At 26.0% G+C, this 23,235-nt stretch overlaps 1 protein-coding gene across 1 annotated transcript in view; it reads left to right on the top strand.

The window, feature by feature from the left end:
- LOC136083881 (TNF receptor-associated factor 6-like) overlaps positions 1 to 23,235 on the top strand; it is a 137,308-nt gene that overhangs the window by 39,688 nt on the left and 74,385 nt on the right. The window contains exons 3-5 of the mRNA XM_065803797.1: positions 4,360 to 4,414; positions 4,551 to 4,655; positions 5,436 to 5,600. Of these exons, the coding sequence (XP_065659869.1) occupies positions 4,360 to 4,414; positions 4,551 to 4,655; positions 5,436 to 5,600 (325 nt within the window). The remainder of the gene's footprint in view (positions 1 to 4,359; positions 4,415 to 4,550; positions 4,656 to 5,435; positions 5,601 to 23,235) is intronic.

The raw sequence follows: 23,235 nt of genomic DNA, 5'->3' as shown, positions 1-23,235 counted from the left end.
TAAAAGAGCCCTAAAACTGCATAAAAACACCTAAAAATGGGAGTTTAAAATGTGTTCATTTTTTTTAAATGTTTTAAACAATTTTCAATCAGAATGCCACATTAGGGTGTTTCATTTCCGACAAATTTTCGAAAATGATTACGTTACATGCATAACGGGGTAAATAATGTGCCAAAAAAAAGTCTGAAAAATTTTCAAAATTTTAAAATGTCATCTAGAGGTCGCCATCTTGAAAAAACAGCGTTTTTTACACTTTTTTCAACTGTAAACTTGAAAAACTAAAAAAATAATAAAATTTATGTTACGTTACTGGGTGTATATATTAAAGGTTATTATATGAACATTTGGTGAAATTTTCAGAAAAATTGGTAAATGTCTAGAGGTCGCCGAATTATAAAGTTTTATTTTTTCAACATATTTTTTTGCTGAATAATTGCTTAAATGCTTTCACCTTAAATAAAATGCATAATTTATGTTTTGAGCATAATTGACCACTAAAAGTTGTTGCGTGATTAAATAGTTTGCAAAATAAACATCTGGACGTATGTATATAAATTTCATAAATTTATTTTAAAAAATTCGTTCTTATTTCAATTAGCAAAATTGAAATATTAAAACAATTTTAAAACTAGTTGGAAAAGCGAATATTTTATTGTAACGATGAACCTAAGAAAAAATAATCAAGATTGGTTAATTGGTTACCCTGAATCCAATAAATTATCAAGTTTCAGTCGTCTACCAACAAAAAAATATGTTTTGGGTAGATACTCTCATTTAAATTTTATTCAAAAGGCGACACTTCTGCAAGAGATATTTTTAAACTTGTTCTTGGTGAGCTTAAGGAAGTTTGGGAAAAAGCTGGAGTACCAGTTCGTTCAGATAACTCTTGTCTTTCATTGCTTACCTAATTGTTTGTGGAAATGGTGAAAATAAAAATAATTAATCACGCAAGTCGAGATGTTAAAGCTGGAAAAGAAAAAATTGTCACATTTTGTAATGAACTTGAGAAACTTTGCGACATTTCAGCAGTAAATGCATATGAACAGTTATTAGTATCACGTAGACCAAAATGGAAAGAAGATTGGGCATTTTATGAAGATCAAAAGAGTAGCAGAAAGTATCATATGACAGGTAGCATCGATCTAGGTGTTTCAAAATTTTTAGAACGTCGAGAAGATAGACTAAGCATAGATTTTCGGAGAAGTTCAACCGAAGATCAAAAATCGAGTGCCTTTGATGTCAGTGAAATAGTTGAAAGTGCTGACGAAGAAGATCAAAAAGATACAGAGTTTACTCCTTTACCACTAAAGAAAAGAAAGGTGCCTTTAACAAATTCACTAGAGATATCATCAAAGAAGCTCTCAGAAGTAACGGCATCTGTGGCTGATCGATGTTGTTTATCAGTTCGCCAACATCTTCTATTTCAATCCACTATCATCTGCAAAAGCGGAGGCAAACTTAATGAAATTTCTATGTCAGTATCAACTGTGCATCGTCAAAGACAAAATGCGCGAAAGAATATTGTTCTGTCAATTAAAGCTGACTGGGAGATAAACGAACATAATAAGGCCATTTTGCACTGGGATTCGAAGCTTTTTCATTTAGACATAGCTTATAATGAAGAACGTGTAGCAGTTCTTATTAGCGGATCTCTTAACGGGTACTTATTTATTTATTTATATAAATCCTATGTATATTTTTTGTTTTTGTATTCAAAACTTATTGGTGTACCTTTGATTAAAGATTCGACAGGTAAAACTCAATGTGACGAGGTCGTGAAACTTGCGCAAGACTGGAACATTTTGAAAAACATTGTTGGTATATGCTTTGATACAACAGCAAGCAACACAGGTAATAAAAAAGGAGCAGCAACTTTAATGGAATATGAGTTAAAGAGACCTCTTCTATGGCTCGCATGTCGCCATCATCATAATGAGCTACACATTAAGCATGCATTTACCGCATTAAGAGGAGGTAGCAAAAGTCCAGATGAACCTTTTTTCCAACGTTTCCGAGCCGAATTTTCTAGAATTGATATTGATTACTCAAACCTGAATTTTTTTAAATGGCCTACTGATATTAAATCAGAAATATTTAATCAAGCAAGTTTAGTTCTGAAATGGGCTTACCAATGCCTCGAAGAGAAAATATTTCCGCGAGAAGATTATCTTGAGTTAATTGAATTAACTATTATCTACCTTGGGGGGAAACTATCAATGGAAAGAATATTCAAAATTCACAAACCAGGTGCAATTCACAATGCCAGATTTATGTCACATTCCATATATATTTTAAAAATGGAACTCTTATCTAATAAATTTATTATGTCCAATAATGAGCAAATTATGATCCACCGCATGGCTAAGTTTATTAGTCTTTTTTATTCGATGCAATTTCTCCGTCCGAGGATTTCCGTATTTGCTCCAGTTGATGACTTCAATTTTTTTTTTGCAATGAACTGGTATCAAGAGGAAGATTCAGATATCGCAACCGCCGTGATTTCGTCGATTAACCGTCACCTTTGGTATTTAACAGAAGAGCTTATTATTCTATCTTTATTTAATGAAAAATTGTCAGAATTTACCAGAACAATAATGGCAAAGAAACTTTTTTCTACCCCAAGACCAAAAACATTTTTAATTGGAAAACCAAAATTTCCGACATTAAGTTCAACCGTTATTTATTTTTTAATTGGACCACGGTCGTGGCTTCTTTTTGATTTATTAGGACTAATAAACAACCAGGAATGGCTCCAGATGAATCCACAAGAGTGGAAATTCTTCCAAGATTATCAAACTGCAGACAATTTTGTTAAACAATTAGAGGTAACAAATGATTGCGCCGAAAGAGGAATAAAACTTATTGGTGATTTCCGCGAGTGTGCACAAAATGAAGAACAACGACAATTTATTTTGCTAGTTGTCGAGCAACACAGAAAGCAAAATCCATCCGATTCGAAATCAAAACTAATTAATACTTTATAGTATTTTGTATGTTACTAATATATTCTTTATTAATTATTATTCTTAGAAAAGCTGAAGCCAAAAAATAGCCCAGTTAAATTTTTTTTAAGATTTAAAAAAATAACAAGTTTTTTAGCTTTATATTTTAATACGGCGACCTCTGGACATTTACCAATTTTTCTGAAAATTTCACCAAATGTTCATATAATAACCTTTAATATATACACCCAGTAACGTAACATAAATTTCATTATTTTTTTAGTTTTTCAAGGTTACAGTTGAAAAAAGTGTAAAAAACGCTGTTTTTTCAAGATGGCGACCTCTAGATGACATTTTAAAATTTTGAAATTTTTTCAGACTTTTTTTTAGCACATTATTTACCCTGTTATGCATGTAACGTAATCATTTTCGAAAATTTGTCGGAAATGAAACACCCTAATGCCACAATAATATTTGTCTTTTTTGTAATTTTGATATTTTAAGATACTTAACATGGTACTTTATTCGTGATACCTGGAATACCGTTGTCAGTTATTCCAGGTATCATAATCAAGCAACTAAAATTTCTTAGTACATTTACATTTGTAGTGTAATAATAATGTATGTGGTAATTATCGGAGTAATCTGATAAAATTATAACTTTAGACCAGTTTATCTTTATTATGGTTAATAAAATATTTGGTTGCTATGCAATTTAGGTATTCATAACAAACCAAACTTAAAACTAATTTCACCATTGATACCGCAAACTCAAATAAGCAAACAGTGCAAAAATAGTCCTAAAATCTTTTTATATGAGAAGTTATTACTTTTACCCAGTAAAAGTGAATTCTGGCCCATTGTGCATTGCATTAAAAAAAATATGACTTTTTGTGTATTTTTCAAAAATTAAGTATTATACTCGAAATCCTTACCTTGATAAAACTCTTTATTAAATACCGTTTTCTTTCGTTGAAACAGCAATCTTTTAAAATATGCGATTGAAATCAGTATTTTCTGAGGTGGTGCAACAGTGTATTTTTTAAATTTGCATTATCTGCCTTTTTTATACTTTTGTAAAATTAAATATCTTGTAAAAGTTTTATCTCTTTATATATATATATATATATATATATATATATATATATATATATATATATATATATATATATATATATATATATATATATAGTTATATATATATATATATATATATATATATATAATTATATATATATATATATAAATATATATATATATATATATATATATATATATATATATATATATATATATATATATATATATATATATATATAGTTATATATATATATATATGTATATATATATATATATATATATATATATATATATATATATAAATATTATCAAAGTAAGAAACTTTTTTTTTTTTTAGAAATAAGGGAGTCTTAGTTTGTCCATTAGACAATAGCATTTTGAATTCTAGCAAAGTAACTATTTTTAACTTTTATTATTTTTAATTTTTTAAATCAGTTTATAAAACTTAGTCTAATTATATAGAAAAATCCATTTCTTGTTCTTAAAAGTATGTCTGCTATTAAAAGTTGATAAAATGTTTTTTCATAGATTTTTGCCGATGTAGCTATTGAAAGAGTTATTATGCAATTAAAAGTTAAATGCAGTTATTTTTCCAATGGTTGTGAATGGACCGGAGAACTAAAAATACTAAATGTATGTTACTTAAATTTTATTTAAAAATATTTAATGCAACAGTTTTATAACATCTCGGTGTTGAAAAGCCTATAAACAATCTTTATTAATGTCCTTTTTAATATGACTACTATTACTATTTGAAGAGCGTTTTGCTGAAAGCGTTCAATTCATTGTTTCGGAAAAAAAAAAATCTCATTTTCTGACAAAATAAGTTTTGAAAACCAATAGCTTTTAATCGTAAATAAAGATGATGAAGAGTTTTTTTATTCATACTAGTTTGAGTTGTTTTTTTTATTAAAGAATCCGAACCTTTGAAAATTTCAACTTTGAGAACAATAGCTTAGCTCCATTTTCAAAACTAGCTCTTCCCTTATAAATGGAATTATAAAATATAAGTAACTATATAACAGTTTAATTGAGGCAGACCAAATTTTTTTGATTTAAAATAGTATGCTACTAGATGACAATTATAACAAGTTTTTTAACCCATATGCAATAAAATATAGAGGGATAAATGTTTCGATTTATAACAGTTTAGCTTATTTTTTAAACTTTTTGTAACCTAATAATGAATTATATTTTAATCTAATAAGTAGTTAATTAGTTAGTAGTTAACTTAATGTAATCTAATAAGGTTTTTATTGCATGTTAAAAAGTTATTGTTTAAATGTTAAAAAGTGATTGTTCTCTTAATGAACTTTGCAGAGATTAAAAAAAAATGCAAATTTTCTGTATGTATAGAACAAGGTTATTACAAAAATTACTATTTTAAAGTAATTTAAATAAGTTTTATTTAAGGAACATTTGGGTTCTTGCGAATATCAAACATTAAAATGTCTTAATATACCGTGTTCTACTTCACTTTTGCGTAAGAAACTGAAAGAACACATGGAAAAACTTTGCATTTATCGTTTGGTTAGCTGTCAATATTGCAAACAGAAGATTATGTTTAGTGAAAAGAAAGTAAAAGCAACCATTTATTTTGTTTAATTTTTAATTTTGCTAATATTTATATTTTGTTTTCAAAAAATGAAATTCAACTTAAAGTTTGTTATCACACACACACATGCACACACACACACACACACACACACACACACACACACACACACACACACACACACACACACACACACACACACACAAACACAAACACACGTACACACACCCTCACACACAAATACACAATTTTTGAATTTTTTAAATACTTTCTGGAGTTCTTACTAGGTGTAGTTAAGGCGATTTTATAATATTACATAGTCTCTATGATATTTTGCTGACCACAACATACTTTTTTTAAATGACCAGGTCACTGAACTATGATAAGACGAAAAATAAAACAATAGGAGTTTGTAAAATTTGCCGTATCGTATAATAAAAGTGTTTGTGGCGAGAAAACTAAGACCGCAGATTATTATTATTTTTTTTTATTCTCCTAAAAGTTACGTTTGCTTGCCAGATTTAAAACAAGACTTGAATTAAATGCGTTATTTAGGTCTAAGGAACATCATAGTTCAATAATATGATCTGTTATGATTTTTAAAGGCAGTTTTTTGTAACAGTAAGCTTATTTTTTATTAGAAATTTTTAAAAACAACACTTTTGTAAATTTTTGGAATAAATATACAGAAACGTTGCGTTTTGTCAACTATAATTAAATAATATGTACAAGAACAAATTAGAACTAGGATCTATATTGGATTTTTTTCACTTTTTTCATAAGTTTTTAACAAAAATCAAATTTACGATGTTGAGCAAAGTTGATTTAAAGACTCAAAAATTTTTTTCTTTAAAATTACTATAAGGAGTAGTAAGAAAGTTTTAAAAATTATACAAAAAGGAGAAAAGCGCGAAATAATGTGGTAGAGTGCTCTCTTCATAAGTGAGAGGTTCCAAGTTTGATCCCCACCACGTCCGCGCTCAACTTGTTTATCCGCACAACGTCCTTGTTCGTCAAGGTTTGTGTTTCGAAGTTATAGAGTTTAGAGAGGATTATAACCAAAATCAAGTAGCCTCCTCGTCTGAAATAACTTTTTTGGCCTTGGGGAGGTGAATAAATATATATATATATATATATATATATATATATATATATATATATATATATATATATATATATATATATATATATGTATATATATGTATATATATATATATATATATATATATATATATATATATATATATATATATATATATATATATATATATATATATATATATATATATATATATATATATATATATATATATATATATATATATATATATATATATATATATATATATATATATATATATATATATATATATATATATATATATATATAACAAGATCATCTCAAGCTATTGTATGGTAAAAATTAAAGACCAAGTAAGAATAAAAATTAAAGAACCAAGTAATATATTTGTCTACTAGTCTGTTTTTTAACAACAGTAAGCACTCATTTTAGAAGTTATGAGGTTTTGAGAAGCATTTTTTTAATATGTGTATTTGTTGAAGAAACAATGGTTAAAATATTTTTTTTCTTCACTTTTTTTATTAATATAATTTTAAGCAATATGTCAGTTGCGAGTAATAACACTATTGTAACTGACCGTGACTTTAAAGGATCCAGAGTTGAATTTATTTATGATATTTTAAATTTATTGAATTGTTTTTAAAACATCTTTAATGAAAGTAAGTATGCATTTAAGTATGAGATTACCTTCTTATTGTGCTGAAATAACCATACTAGGTTGCTAACTTTGTCAATTTTAAGTACTTTTAAGTACTTTTTAAAAGTTTTCCATGAAAGTTTAAAAGTCTGAAACATTTTTTCAACTGTAATATATGACTAGTAGCAAGCAGTCGTATATTACAGTTGTTAGTAAATGAATTATTAGCAACATTTAAAGTTGATATATTATCTTTAAATTATAACAAAGTACTAATTTAACTTTAAAACTAACTGTTTAGCTCTGCTAGCTTTTAGATAACAACATAGAGACTAGATAAAATCAGTTTTTAAATCAGTAAATACTATAAAATACCTGAAATACTGAAGAACTTGATTATAACATTGGAGGTTCCATTAATTTGTCCCTTTGTTTATAAACATTCAATAAAGATATAGAAAGAAAAGGAAAGAGAGAGAGAGAGAGAGAGAGAGAGAGAGAGAGAGAGAGAGACAGAGAGAGAGAGAGAGAGAGAGAGAGAGAGAGAGAGAGCGTTTGACGGCGTTTCAAAGACATTGTGTTAAAAAAAGTTAAAAAGTTACACATCAAATCATAAAGACTTATTAAAAAATTTAATATGATCATAACCATTTTGTAAATTTTTCGTATGTGATAAAATACAGTAGTTAAAAATAGCGATAAAAAAAAGCATAAAGTTAGTTTTGCAATGAAACCAGTAGAAAAAATTATTTTTACCTTAACTATGTAGAATTCAAGTTTTTTTTGCTGACTTTTGAATTATACAGTTTTTTTGCTGATTAATACAGTACATTTCAAATCATATATAAATTTATTAAACTAAAGTCATTTTTTAACATGATTTTGATTTAGTAGGCAAATCAATAAACCAATTTCAAAATCATCTTTAAAATAGTTTAAAAAGATAATGTTTGAATTTATATAAAAAATAAAGTCATTTAGTATAAGACAATTGAAGACAAGAAGGATGAAGGATGAAGGCGTTATGTCGCAAAAATACAAAATTCCACTTTTTTACACAAATAAAGGTGTTAAGTAACGCTCTTTCACATGAACATAATGACACCGCACAAAAATGTGCTAAATTACAATTTTCACAGTGGATGAAGGAGTTATGTTAAATATTAATTCACCCAAAACTCGATTTAAATGTACAACACACTTTTTTAATGAAATTAAATATTACATACACAATCTTAAGTGTTTGGTTACTATATCCCTCCATAAATATTAACATATCTTACCTATATAAAAATATCTAGAACAATATGTGTTCAAAACTTAAACTCCTGATATCTCAGTTCTATATTGGTGTAACATAACACCTTCACTTATGTCTTCAATTATTAACAGTTTCAGTGAAAACTTAATAGAATATGTAATGACAGAGATTAAAACTATAAAAATTCTTTAAAAAATAATTCCTACTGATAATAATAATAAGTTTATTAGTCGCATTATCATAAAATATCAGAAAGCATTTTAAGTAATAAAAAAAGAGTATAGTAAAAAATAGATTTATAAAGTTCTAATTCAATTAAAATATTAAAATCTTCTTTGATTGATAATGTTAATATGATTACAAAAAAACTGAAATTTGTAACTTGGAAAAAGTATTGTAATCAATTGTGGTATTAATATTTAGATTCTATATTAGGATTCATACTTTTATTTGCCGGGCCGGAGCCGTAGCCGGGGCCGGTTTGCACAAAGTCTCATATTTAGTCTTATTTCTAAAGTGTATACCAAAATAAATAAGACAAGACATTTACAAATTAAATCTTATCCACCCTTTTATCAAGATTCCGTCCGTCCGCCCTCCCTCTGGTTTATAAGATTTGGAACAAAACTTCAACCAACCCCTCCCTCTTTTTGCATTAAATACGCGGAACTACTTAAATCTGGTTAAAGTATGGAAACTTTCACATTTTTATATTAAAGTTTATATTTATTAAAACTAAAGGATTAGGACGTTTCCATACGTAAGCAAAAAAAGCAAAAACGCAACTCTGAGGTTCTCTAAATATTACACAACGCTAATTTATTTAAAAAACGAAGTAAAAGATCTTAGGTTCTTTAACGCGACAATTATCATTAAATTTGCGTTTATTTTCTTCTTTTTTTTTAATATAAAGTTCTGCGAGGAAAACTTTTGATTTTTTTTGTTTTGTTTATTGATGAAATTTAGCGTTGCTTAATTTATGGAAGGTCCCTAAAATAACCCCTTTTTTTACAAAATATTATTGCGTTATTATGCAACAACCATGAAAAGCAAAAAGAAAAGTTTATATATATATATATATATATATATATATATATATATATATATATATATATATATATATATATATATATATATATATATATATATATATATATAATATTAGTGTATTCTACAAATGGAGCGCTCAAAGGTCTTAAAGAAAAGAACTATAATAAGTTAGTAAAAACACTTATTTAGTTACTAGTTGTTTTCAACAGCATATTTCACCATCAGTAGGTTCATCAGGAAGAATGTCTTAACATCAAAAAATTCAAATTATTGAAAAACTGTTTCACAGGAAGTTGAGAATTGTTTTAATTAATTATGTAATAACTGTAGTTATTTTGCAACCAAGAAGTTGCATCAGCTCTCTTAGAAAATTAAAAAATCATGAAAAGAACTCATTAAAAGATTCTTCGTGATTAACATACTGATGGTGAAACATGCTGTTGAAGATAACTAAAAACTAGATAAGTGTTTTTACTAATTTATATATATATATATATATATATATATATATATATATATATATATATATATATATATATATATATATATATATATATATATATATATATATATATATAAATTAGTAAAAACAAAATATTGAAAATATCCAAAGAAATTTTTTATATCATTAACTTTTGTAAAAATGAAATTTGTTTGTTTTTTCCTTTGCAAATTCCGCAATTACTATATCTAGTTCTACTTTTTTTGCTCCTTTTTTTTCTCCATTGGCAAAGTTAAAAGCATTGTTTGTGAGTTTCCTGAGTCATGATATTTCTTAAATACGTTTTTGTTAATTTTAATTTGCTGAAGAGCCTTTGTGCACTTGTATTTGTCACAGGTACTGTCATCAATTGATTTCGATACCGTACCTTACAACAGATTATGTTTTAAACTAAATAGTTATGAATTTAACAATAAAGCACTTAGATAGTGCAGTAATTTTGCATGAAAAAGAGTGCAACGTGTTATCTGCAACAGTGAATTTTCAAATTGGTTACCAGTTACAGGGGGAGTGCCTCAAAGCTCTCTCTTGGGTCCGTTTATGTTTATTGTTTATATAAACGACTTACCGAATGAGTTTTCAACTAAGTGTAAAATGTATGCTGCTTATTTAAAACTAATTAACATAATTAGATCATTTTCGGATATAAAAAACTGAAAACAAATTAATGACATAGTTAAAACTATAGCTAATAAAAATTAACGTTAGCAACTGCAAACGCTCGCATATAGGTAGCAAAAGTAGTAGTTTACATATACACAATGTATGATTAGGCGTTAAATAGAGTTTAACAACCTGACACAAAAATTGAAAAAGAATTTGGAGCTATGATTTCAAACAAAACATTCATTTAAAAATGTTGACATAAACGCGTCTAAACTATTATACACCTCTCTTGAAAGAGCGTATCTAAACTACGCAACTTCAGTGTGGTAAGTTTACTTAGAACAAGATTAAAAAAATGCGGAAACAATACAAACTAAAGCATAACGAATAAAATGTCTTTAAGGAAAAAACCATGAAATAAGACTAACCTACTTTAAATTAACGATTCTTGAAAAAAAGACCGTAATGACCTAATTCAATTTTACGTAAAGGTAAAAAATTTAGATAATTTAACTCGGAATACCAACCTGATTTAATAGTTTCAAATACAAGAGTTCATAACACGAGGCTTCGTGGACGATTTGTGTAGCCGTGGCGCAGTGGTAACGCACTTGTCTCAGAAACGTAAGATCCGTGGTTCAAACCCCACCTCTGGGCAAGTTTTACAACAACGGTTGGGAAACAGGCACGAACTTCCTATTAAGTGCTCTTCCGCGGTTCTCTGTTACCGAAAGGTCTTATTGGGGCACTTAAAAAAGAAAAAAAAAATTCGCGACATTAAAATTATCTCCACTTATTAACAAAATTGAGCTATTGATAGTCAGAAAAACATTATTCCTCAGAATAATGTTTTTCTGCTATATTGAAACCTAATTTGCCAGTAAAAAAGTTGCAGAAATATAAATTTTTGAAGTATTTATTTCTCATAAAGCATTTACTTTTTTAATTATTTTATGTCAAAACTAAAAAATATAGAGATAGAACAAGATAATTCTAACGTTACGAATTAATAAAAAAAATTCAAAGAGATACTACTCCCTAACAAACAGTGTTATTAACAGAAATAATAACTTAGATCAAACCATTGTATATTCTAAAACAGCTAAATAGTTTAAATTAAAGTTGTATTTATTTTTAACTTAAAACGGCTGTTAAAGCCTTGATTAGCTACGTACATTATTATTGTACATAAACACAGTTACTATTAAACAAATAAACTTGATTTTCGGATTAACTAATAATGCGATCGCTTGATTTAGATCTACGGACATTTTTTGTAGATTTTTTAACGCATAACGTTTGTTAATATTTGATACAAAATTACCCAATTAAAAACTAATTTAAAGCTTGATATTTTGTTTCCTAATTTTAGAGCTTCAATTTCTTCCTTTTTTTTGGAAATGTTTTAAAAAAGTTTTTGTTAAAGTTCTAACTATATCTAAAAAGCTTTAAAAAACTTTATAACTTTAAAGAAGCTTATAAAAAATTGAGGACAATCTGGTTGCGTTTTATTTTTTAATGTTACTTACGACTTCCTGCTGAAATTTAATAACAAATCTCATTATATATAACCGGTTAAAAATAAGTAAATGTCTTGTAAAAATAGAAAAAAATTCATTTTCTTTCTGAAACCAGAAACAGCATAGTTTATAACCAGATTTAAATTAAATTCGTGAAAGGATCATATTGCGCAGCTAGCTGAATATCACATTTTTTAACTCCTTATTAAATGTCATTCACAATATTAACTCCGTGTTATCCTTGCCCGCTGCACTTTTTTTATTAAAGTAAACAAAACCAAAAGTCTAGTCAATATTTGAAACACATCAGGTTGTTTACCTCTAAGTAAATATGCAAAAAAGACTATATCGGAGTATGTAGTCAGCGAGTACTTATATAAAAAGGGAAAAAGTTCAGTTAGAAAGCTTAAAATATAAAATGTAAGAATATTCATAACCAAAAAACGTATGTTTTTATCTGAAGTATCAAGTCTATTATTATTTTATATTAGTTGTTCATTGTTCTATAATGTTTTAGTTAAAATATTCGTAATAGTGGAAACAAAGTTTATATTTAACTTAAGTTAACACCCTTTAACTGGAAATATTCGTTATATGCTTAGTTCTTATTTAATCAGAATTTATACCGTTTTAGTAAATTTGTTTGTTTTAAACATAATACATATTTAATTATACTATATGCCGTTTTAGTGGATATAACCGTTTTATACTTATTTTATATATAATTGTAGTTTATATATCATTAACTGATTTAGGCCGAGCACATAAAGAAGTAGCTACCTTATCAACTAAGGGTTTGGGTTAGGGCCAGCGATAGTATTTTTTATTATTCAACGTAAGGCGGGAATCCTTAAAGTATTATCAAAAATAAAATATACGGGTTCTGTAATGAACGCTTGTATTTTATTTTTGATAATACTAATAATAATAATAATCAATATAATAACAAAATTTTATATTTTTCTAGAAATCCTTGTAAGTATCTCATCATCAAAATAATAAATAAAACACATTCTTAAGCCGTCAAAGCCTTCTTATGATGCAAGATTTGATAGGACATACTACTGTTGAACCAAACACCCTAACTCTATCCCATTTAAAAAGAAACGCACGAGTATACTTTAAAGAAAATTAGTAGAACTTATTGCGTTAGAGGTAATCTTAAGAAACTCAATTTCGAAGACAATACCAAATGACCTATTAAGTGTTGAATACTAACACATATTTATATTTATCAATTCTATTTATCTTGTAATTTAACCATGTATAAAAAAAATATTGTAATAGTCTTTCGTTATTCAGTAAACTATAGAAATGAATGGTTCATGGTTATAAAATAAGCATGAAAACAACAATATACCGAAATCCTAGACATTGATATATTTTGTTTTCAGTTCTTAATACAGGACATCAAAATGCATTTATGCAGCATAGCTTTGAAATATATTTAGTAACGAATCATGCAAAACAAGTCATTTTAAAGTACAGAATATATTTTCTAACAAAGTAACGATAATTTTAAACTAGATTGGTAAGAATGAGTCTTACCATCCCTAAAACTCAGTTTTGATTTTGTTAGCTGGGATGTAATGCATTCCCTAAAGATAGTTAATATTAAATCAAAAAGATGAACACGCGACTTACCATAACTGTCAAAATACTATATATATGCCAATATATATATATATATATATATATATATATATATATATATATATATATATATATATATATATATATATATATATATATATATACTTTTTTTCATCATTTTTACTTTTTAATGATTGATCGATATCAATATTAGTAAATGTTCTTTTTAATCAGTTAAACGAATGTCTAAATAGGGGCCGTCCATGAATTAAGTCACGCAATTTTCGACCTTTATTGACCCCATCCCCACCTCTTCTCTCGTCACAAAATCGTAACACTTAAGTAGTAAGTTTTACATGAGTTGTCACAAAACCTTCAACATATAGCTCAATAATATCATGAATAAAATATACTTAAATACATGTCATGTTCCATAGCCGACAAAATGTTAAAAAAACTTAATTTTTTTTATTAAAACATCCTTTTTAATTTTAAAACTCAATCAAACACAATAATAAGCTAATGAGAATACCAGTATGAGCTTTACATAGACTTGTCAACTCATTAAATTTGTTTTTCTTTAGACTTTTATTTTGTATTCTGTCAAAATAATGTCTGCTGTCAGTCTACATTTATAAAAAATGATAAATGTCATATTGTCAAACACGCATTTTAAAGTTAAATATTTTTTTTTGAATTTTAAAAAATTATAATATTTATTATAATTAGTAAAACATATTTTATTGTATAAGCTGGATTTTTACCGCTAATTAATGATAACAATTTTACCTTAAAAGAAACAATGCAATACACATTAAAAATGTTGATGGCAATTTTAAAAAAAATTTTAATAAAAAGTCTTGGAGATCTAAAGCTGTTTTACGCAGCAATTTTAATTAAAAAATGGGCTGTTTTGATTTTTTTTTCTGGCTCTGCGAGGGGAAACTTACAATCTTTTTTGTCTTGTTTTATGAGAAAAATAAGCGTTGCATAATTTATGAAAAATCTCTAAAAACTATAAAGATTAAATTCATGCACACATAAGTGATGTATTGGAGAAATTTAATCTCCATGTGCAATTGGATGTATCTCCATGTGCAATTTTTCTTTTCAAAACATTAAATTTGTTGAACTTTTAAGTTGTTTAAAGCTTACTTTTTGATCTTTAGAGAACTGCGTAATTCTGTCTACCAACATGTTTTTATTACAGCAAGCTGGAACATAACTTTTTTCTGAAACTCTCGAAAGTGAAAGTATATAAGTGAAACCATATAAAGCATAGTACTATCTATCTATCTATCAGTAACATCCTCAACAACATCCTTGAAAAAATTAAATGAAAACTGCATATACATAACATAACAGGATTATAAAAAAGACAATTTAAGATAAGATTTTGTGAATAAGTAATTTTGGTATTTGGTAGTACTACTACTCTTATATATTTATCAATATTATTATCTCTCTTATCAATATTAATATCTCTCTCAATATTGACTAAAATATAATTTTTGGAGAAAGAAAAATTCCTAATTTCCTTAAAAACAAAAAAAACAAAAAAAACGTATGGCATACACTACCGAACTGATAAATTCTATTGTAAATTCTTTTGATAACGCACTAAACATTTTATCAATGTTAGGATAATTTCACTAGTTTCAAACATTTCTATTACTAATTTACTGAGAGCTCACAAAAAAGTGTAGTTTTGTGCAAAATTTAAACATAAAAAAACACAAATTTTATGGGAAACTTACTTTTCATTCCAACATACTCAGCTTTAATTTCTATATTGTCTTAAAGTGATCTAGATTTTTTTAGATCATAATTTATCTGAACTGATTAATAAACTTTTGCAGAAAAATTGACTTAGTAAAAACGTAAAAAGTAAAATCAAAAACACAAAAACTTTTATTCTTCATGTTTCCTTAACCTTAGCAATAAGGGAAAAGATTGCCTCCGGGACAAGAACTTTAAAAACATAATCGCTATCCTAAAAATAACTTTGCATTATATATGGCTTCTGGAAAATATATTCATTGTTTTAGGATATGTTAACTAAAAAAAACTATGAAAATACGGATGTATAAAAGCTAAATAAAAGTGCTTTGAGTGAGAAAAATTTAAAAGTAAACCACATTAAAAATTTAATTTTTGAACTTTATGCTTAGTATATTCATTTGAATGTATGTGGCATATAAAAAAACTTGTTTACATAACAATATAAATTTATTCTTTTAACTTCTCACCTTAACAGAGTTGAAAGATTTCCAAAGTGAAATATACAAATCATGTTGTTGATCATCACTCAGTAAATCAATTAACTCTTGATCACATAAACTCTCTATCGATGGATAGATAATAAATATTATTTGAATTATTTAAAAAAATAGTTATTGGCTAGAGGCAAAAGTGCCTATTACAACTTTAGAAAAGAAAACACTTTAGATTCAATTAAATCAATATGCAGTATTTGAATATACTGAAATAAAGTAGCATATGTGTGAAATATAATACAATTTCTATATTTTTACTCCAAGGAAAAAACCTATATATTTACTATTTTGCGAGCATACTTATTTTTTCTCCTCCAGCTTGAAAATAATCATGTCTGCAACTTTTGACCTAAAATGACATTTATAATAGATATGAAGAATGCATTAACTTTTATAATATATATATATATATATATATATATATATATATATAATATATATATATATATATATATATATATATATATATATATATATATATATATATATATTATAAAAGTTAATGCATTATATGTTATTTATAATATATTACCATTTATAATATATATAAAAGTTGATTAACTAAAATATATAGGTTAGAAAACTAAAATCACACATAACTGACACATTTTGGAATAATTTAAATGAATAAAAGTTTATGAATATTTAAATTTAAATTTATAAAATTTGGAAAATATTGACCTAAAATATTGGGATAAAGCAGTTTTAAATTTTTTTTCTGTTGTCGTTTTTTGAAAAGCTAAAACAAAAAAAAATGTTTCTTTTATAATAAAGTGCATTAATAGAAGGTTAATAAGTTTTATTTACATGCACTAATGTTACACATATATATTTTAGAAAGTTATTATTCTATTTTAGATCTATTTAGAAAAATTTCTACTTTATGTATGTTGAAAATTTTATAAATAGATCTAAATGTATCAAACTATCATTTGGTGAAACATGACTTGATAACGTAATAATCATAAAAAATTCATCTTTTTAATTTATAGGTATCAACCTTAACGAAAACATTTACCTCTTCCAACACTAATATCCTTTTTAACAGTCGAAGATTTAGAAAAGTCTTTACAAATAAATTAAATTTAAAAGTTAGTATGAGTAAAATTGCAAAACAATAACGTGGCTAAAAGGTGTTAAAAAAAGAGATGCTGATACATGAATATAAACAACTTAAGAGTGGATTAGTAAACTGGTAATTCAGTTTTATGTTTTTTTCAAGCTTATTAAACTAGAAAGGTTAAGATGGCTTTTTAAAAATTATAAATAAATATGCACCTACGCATATCTTGTAAATTACATAGCCATCCCCAATAACACCTCCAGGACAATTGATGTCAATTACTTTTTTACAGAGTAAACATTTTTGTTGCTATACCCTAGATCACCATGCTCATCATCATCATCATCATCATCATCATCATCATCATCATCATCATCATCATCATCATCATCATCATCATCATCATCATCATCATCATCATCATCATCATCATCATCATCATCATCATCATCATCATCATCATCATCATCATCATCATCCTCATCATCATCATCATCATCATCATCATCATCATCATCCTCATCATCATCATCATCATTATCGTTATTATCATCATCAAACTTACCACTAGATTTTGAGAATATTGGTTCCAATTAGAGTTTTCGAAATTATTTAGAATAGCTTTAATTAAATAAGAGACATCACAAAAATGTATATTTTGTGATTATGCGAACTAAAAAAATTTATAAGTATAATTTTTTCTTAAACTTTTTATTATTTCAACTCCTTTGTTGTTGTTTTTATTTAGGTTTTTTTGTCTTCTTAATTTTTGTTATTGTTTAACAACAACATTTTAGACAAAATTATTTTTGTTTCTTAACATAAATTAAAGTATTATTGAAATTCAATAATACTTTAATTTATGTTAAGAAACAAAAATAATTTTGTCTAAAATGTTGTTGTTAAACAATAACAAAAATTAAGAAGACAAAAAAACCTAAATAAAAAAACAACAAAGGAGTTGAAATAATAACCTAAGCATCAAATATCTCCAATAAACACTGCTATCCTTAAAAATTTTGTAATTCTTATCAAGATGAACTATAAAGGATTAACAAAGCGATAAACCATAGAGTAGAATAGCTAATAGAGTAAAATGTTAATTTAAAGAATGTCTTTTTTTTAAGAGTATGTTAGTAGCACTTTCGTAGAATCTCTTTAAAGTTACGTAAAAATATGCAAAAACTCATAAATATACGCAGAATTTATTTAAAAGTAACGAAAGAAAAATGTCCAAATGCTTATCAGAAGGATGAAAACATCCCTTTAATAAACATTTACATATTTTGTCAAACTTTCAGTTTTATTTTTAAACTCATCAAAAGTGCCATTCAAAAATACCATTTCATATAGATCAACTTTTTTAGATCTATTGTATACAAAAAAACTCTTGAAATTCACCTTATCAAAAACAAAAGAAAAAATACTCATGGTCTTAAATATTTTTAATATTTCCATTTAAAGTTATTCTAAAAATAACATCAGTATTATACCACATCCTGGATTGATAAAATTTATGTGCTTCAAAAAAGTATTTTTACAAAGATGATACATAAATCTGACTTGCTTAAGTCTTTTTATGTCTCCGGGCATATTAGGCAAATGCTTAAACATAATCTTGGATTTCTTGCTATATGGGTTACAACTTTTTTCAGAAGACAATCCCTCAAAGTTTTGTGAGTATCAACAACAAAGATCAGCTTATATTATTTGATCAGCTGATTTACACTATGATGGAGTTGATGATATTAAAAAATATAAAAAGGCAAGACAAAAAAGCTGATTGAAATCAACTTTTTTGTCTTGCATTTTACATTTTTTTTTTACTTTTTCTCTTAATTGTTAATTTAGTTCCAAATACAAAATCACATTTAAATGTGAATATAAAAATCTAAATAAGATCACTAAAAGAAGTACAACCATCAGAATCTTACTAAAAGAAGTACAACCATCAACAAATTTTATTTAATGGATCAATCTTTTTCACAAAACAAAAGAATATTCTTCATAATCGACTAATTTCTTATATTTTCTGTTTTGCAATGCAAGCATCATATTGAGATATCTATATATTAAAAACTGGAAAGATTTTTTTGCTGTAAAAAGCATAAGAAGTTTGTATAAAATAATACAATAAGATTTTGAAACAATTTTTTTCATTATCTTTCAGATCCTATTTTTTAATGAAACGTATTTATTTGTTTCGGGATAGAATTATTAGCAGTTATTGAAAAATTGGAAGTAAAATGTTTCAAAGAAATAATTTGAAGTTGCAATATTATTGGAATACAATACTCAATCTAAAATAAACATTTTTCAACTTTTTGCAATTGATGTTTTATTATATTTCTGTTGCTTAAATACAATACAATAAAATAAATTTTTAGTAGTTTTGAAGGATTTTTAGTATACAGTCGCTGCCATATTTACTTTGATACAATTTCTATATTATATAGTCATTAATTCACATCAATATACTAAATATAAAAATTTTAAAAGTTGTTCCTGTAAAAAAGAAACAGATTTAAGTTTAAACATTTAGTGTATATTTATATATATATATATATATATATATATATATATATATATATATATAAATATAAACAGAGAGTAAGTAATAAAAAACTGGTATAATGATAGTCTATTTGCATAAATATTCCGCCCCCCCCCCTTTTGATAATAACGTGATTTTTAATATATTACATGAGGAAACATAAATCTTATTTCCAACCCATTTATGAACAGCCACAAAAATAAATAAAATTAATTTTAAACTATATTTAGTATTTATAAACTACATATCATTGAAGTGGATCAATAAATGTAATTTTTTTCAGCAAGTAAGTTTTCATGCTTCCCAGGTCATTCTTTCCAATAAATTTCACATTTGCATATTCCCATTTTTTTGAATTTTGAAGAGATCTTCCATCAGTTTAACGCCTCGTTCAGCAATGGTGTTTTTTCTTGGAATTTGAACTACACCACCTTCTTTGCTCCAGAGTTTCGTAAAGCACTTTAAGGCAGCTGTATACTTAAATTCAGTCAATGCATCAAGCATATAGCCATATGATTTATCATCAAATAATTGTTTGCTGAACCAAATTTTTTTTCCATTGATTTGCAATAAAAGTTGCTGCACTTTCAATTTCACACCTCAATGTTGGTATAAGGAAATAGGCAAGAAGAACATATAATACTTTAGAGTTCCATCTAACACTTTGTAATGGAGGAAGCTTGTGCCACTTAATTTTTGGTAATTTCTTATGATTCTTGAAGTAACTAATAGCTTCACATAACTCATAAAGAAATTTGAAGTCATCTTGCCATCCCAAGTTTATGTAATGATTTGGCTCATCTTCATATTTATACTTATTTTTTTGAAGATTTTCACAGCTTTTGGTTAAGTCCTTCACAAGTTTTTAATCAAAACTAGTACTTTTAGATTTACAATTTACAAAATGATTTTAAACGTGTTTTAAAAGAAGATATAGTATATAATGATGACATCCTAAATACTGTGATTTAGTAAAGGCTCTGGTTTCCATTTCATTTTGTATTTTTACAACTATACCATTTAATCTTCCTGTGTTAACTGCTATTGTGTCACATTTAATCATTGAAATACATTTTCATGCATCAAAATCAATTAGCAATTTTTTAAATGCTTCAAAAATATTATTGGATTTTTCACTTTCACATTTAACAGTTCCTACTGTTAAATGTGAAAGTGGAAAATCCAATATTATATCACAACTTGGTAATCATTCTTGTTTATTTTCTTTCCATCAAAATGTAGGCAGAATTGTTCTTCTTGTACCATTTTAGCAACAATTTTCTCCATGCTTTCCCCTTACCTCATAGTTGATCTCCATATTCCTGTCAGACTCGGAGTTTCTATTTCAATACCTTTTTCAAATAACTTTTTACAAATTCTAGCTGATTTATTTGTACTTAAAGATTCAGTTGACACAAGATTAGATGCTAGTTTTGTTCTATTATATACTATTTTTTTGATTTTTTTAATTCCACTGGTTTATAATTGTCTTGTGAATCTAAATCTGAACCACTTTCTTCTGACGCAGTTGAACTGCTAACTGGACAGTTATTTGCTTTGCTTCTAGAAATTGTATCTTTCGCATTACAAACTCTGACTTTTGAAGGATGTAATGAAACTTGTGTGTTAATGCTGTGATCAACTTCTCCTGAACTTAATAAGTGTATGTTTTTATCTTCCAGACTAAGCTATATGCCCTTAATATTGGTGATATCAAAAAGATCCAAAAACAGAGCATTCTTCCTTTTTGCCAGGCTAAAATCTAAATGCATGGATAATATATGTTTGCAATGATCTATGTTTTAATATTATTTTAGTAAAAATACTTTTCTTTAAAAACTTAGTGTATAAATATAAAATTCGTTATAAAAAACACTAAAATAGGTAAAAGTAAAAGAAATGAGTAAAACATAAAACGCATTAGTATTAACTAATTTCTGTATTTGTGTAATATTTAAGTTCAGAACAACATATTACACAAACACATAAAAAGGTTTTTACTTAGGTGTGTTTTATGTTCTATAGAAAATTTAAAAATCAAATTTTTCCATAATAGTCATAAAATCAAAAAAATTTTTATAGCATAACTTAATTGTGGATAGGTGGGGACATTTTTTAACTATATTCAATATTACTATGAAAACTTAATATTAACTACCAATTTCTCAGGTTTTAAAACTATGGCCAATTAAAACTGTGACAAAAATTAAAAAAATTATAACCCTAATATATATATATATATATATATATATATATATATATATATATATATATATATATATATATATATATATATATATATATATATATATAGATAGATAGATAGATATATATATATATATATATATATATATATATATATATATATATATATATATATATATATATATATATATATATATATATGTATATATATATATTGTTTTTCTAAAATATTGTTTGACGATTATATTTCACGAATGGTTTTAGTGACGGTATTCGGAACCTTTAATGTTTTTAAGCGTTGTATTTCGACCTAAAATACTTCCATGGTTATACATAGTTGTTTTTTTTCCTTTGTTTATTTTAATTAGACACTATTAAGTAAAATTTTGAAACAATCTGATTTTTAAAAATGGTGGACATTAAACACACCCAATTATCGTATATATCTTTTTGTTATTACTTATTTCATTTAGGAAGGAGGCTTGAACTTCCAATTAAATCCGCGGTGCTCCGTGATAAGATCGTTAGGACATTTTGGGGCACTTAAATAAATTTTAAAAATTAAAAAGATTTATATAGTTTTCAGTTTCTAAGCATAACTGTTTCTTTATTTTAAATATATATCATTCAAATATGTAAACTCCTTGTCCTCCGCCATTTTTATAATATCCTCGTGGTTGGCTAACGACTTTGTTATTTGGCATGCTATAAGAAGAGTTTGATTCTATTGGACTTTCTGTTTCATGCCAAGTCTCTGACAGTTATGACGTCGAACGTGCAATTTCTAATATCTAAAAGTTCTTTAAATTATTGACGCATGCTTCTTATGTTTAAATGTAATAAAGAATAAGTATAAATGTCTTTTTTAATTCAAAAATTAAAAGGATTAAAATATGATGTTTTCATTGAGTTCATTTGGGTTAGTAGGCAAAATTTTAACTAAATTTCTAAATTTTTCCCTAAATTTGTGTTCTAATAATTTATAATACATTGAACTTTTATTATATAATGAACGAATGACTATACTATGAAATAAGTTTACAACGAGTAGCTCCACTTATTATTTAGAATATTTTCAATAAAACAGTGTAAACTATAATTAGATATAACTTAAGTATAGAGTCGATTTTTATAAAAATAAGGCAAATTCAGCAACTAGAAAGAGTTGAGTTAAATTTTCTTGAAAATTTTAGTGATATCTTTAATTCATTTCAATCAAACTCAAGAAAAACTTAAAAATTTGAGCCCATAATTCAAAGCGGTTCTAAAGTAACTGCGATTTGAGGTTTTAAAAAACGAAGACTCATTTT

This window comes from Hydra vulgaris, chromosome 08 (assembly GCF_038396675.1).
Source record: "Hydra vulgaris chromosome 08, alternate assembly HydraT2T_AEP".
Taxonomy (NCBI): Eukaryota; Metazoa; Cnidaria; class Hydrozoa; order Anthoathecata; family Hydridae; genus Hydra; species Hydra vulgaris.
The sequence above is the reverse complement of the archived record's forward strand: the minus strand, read 5'-3'. Positions and strand labels throughout refer to the sequence as shown.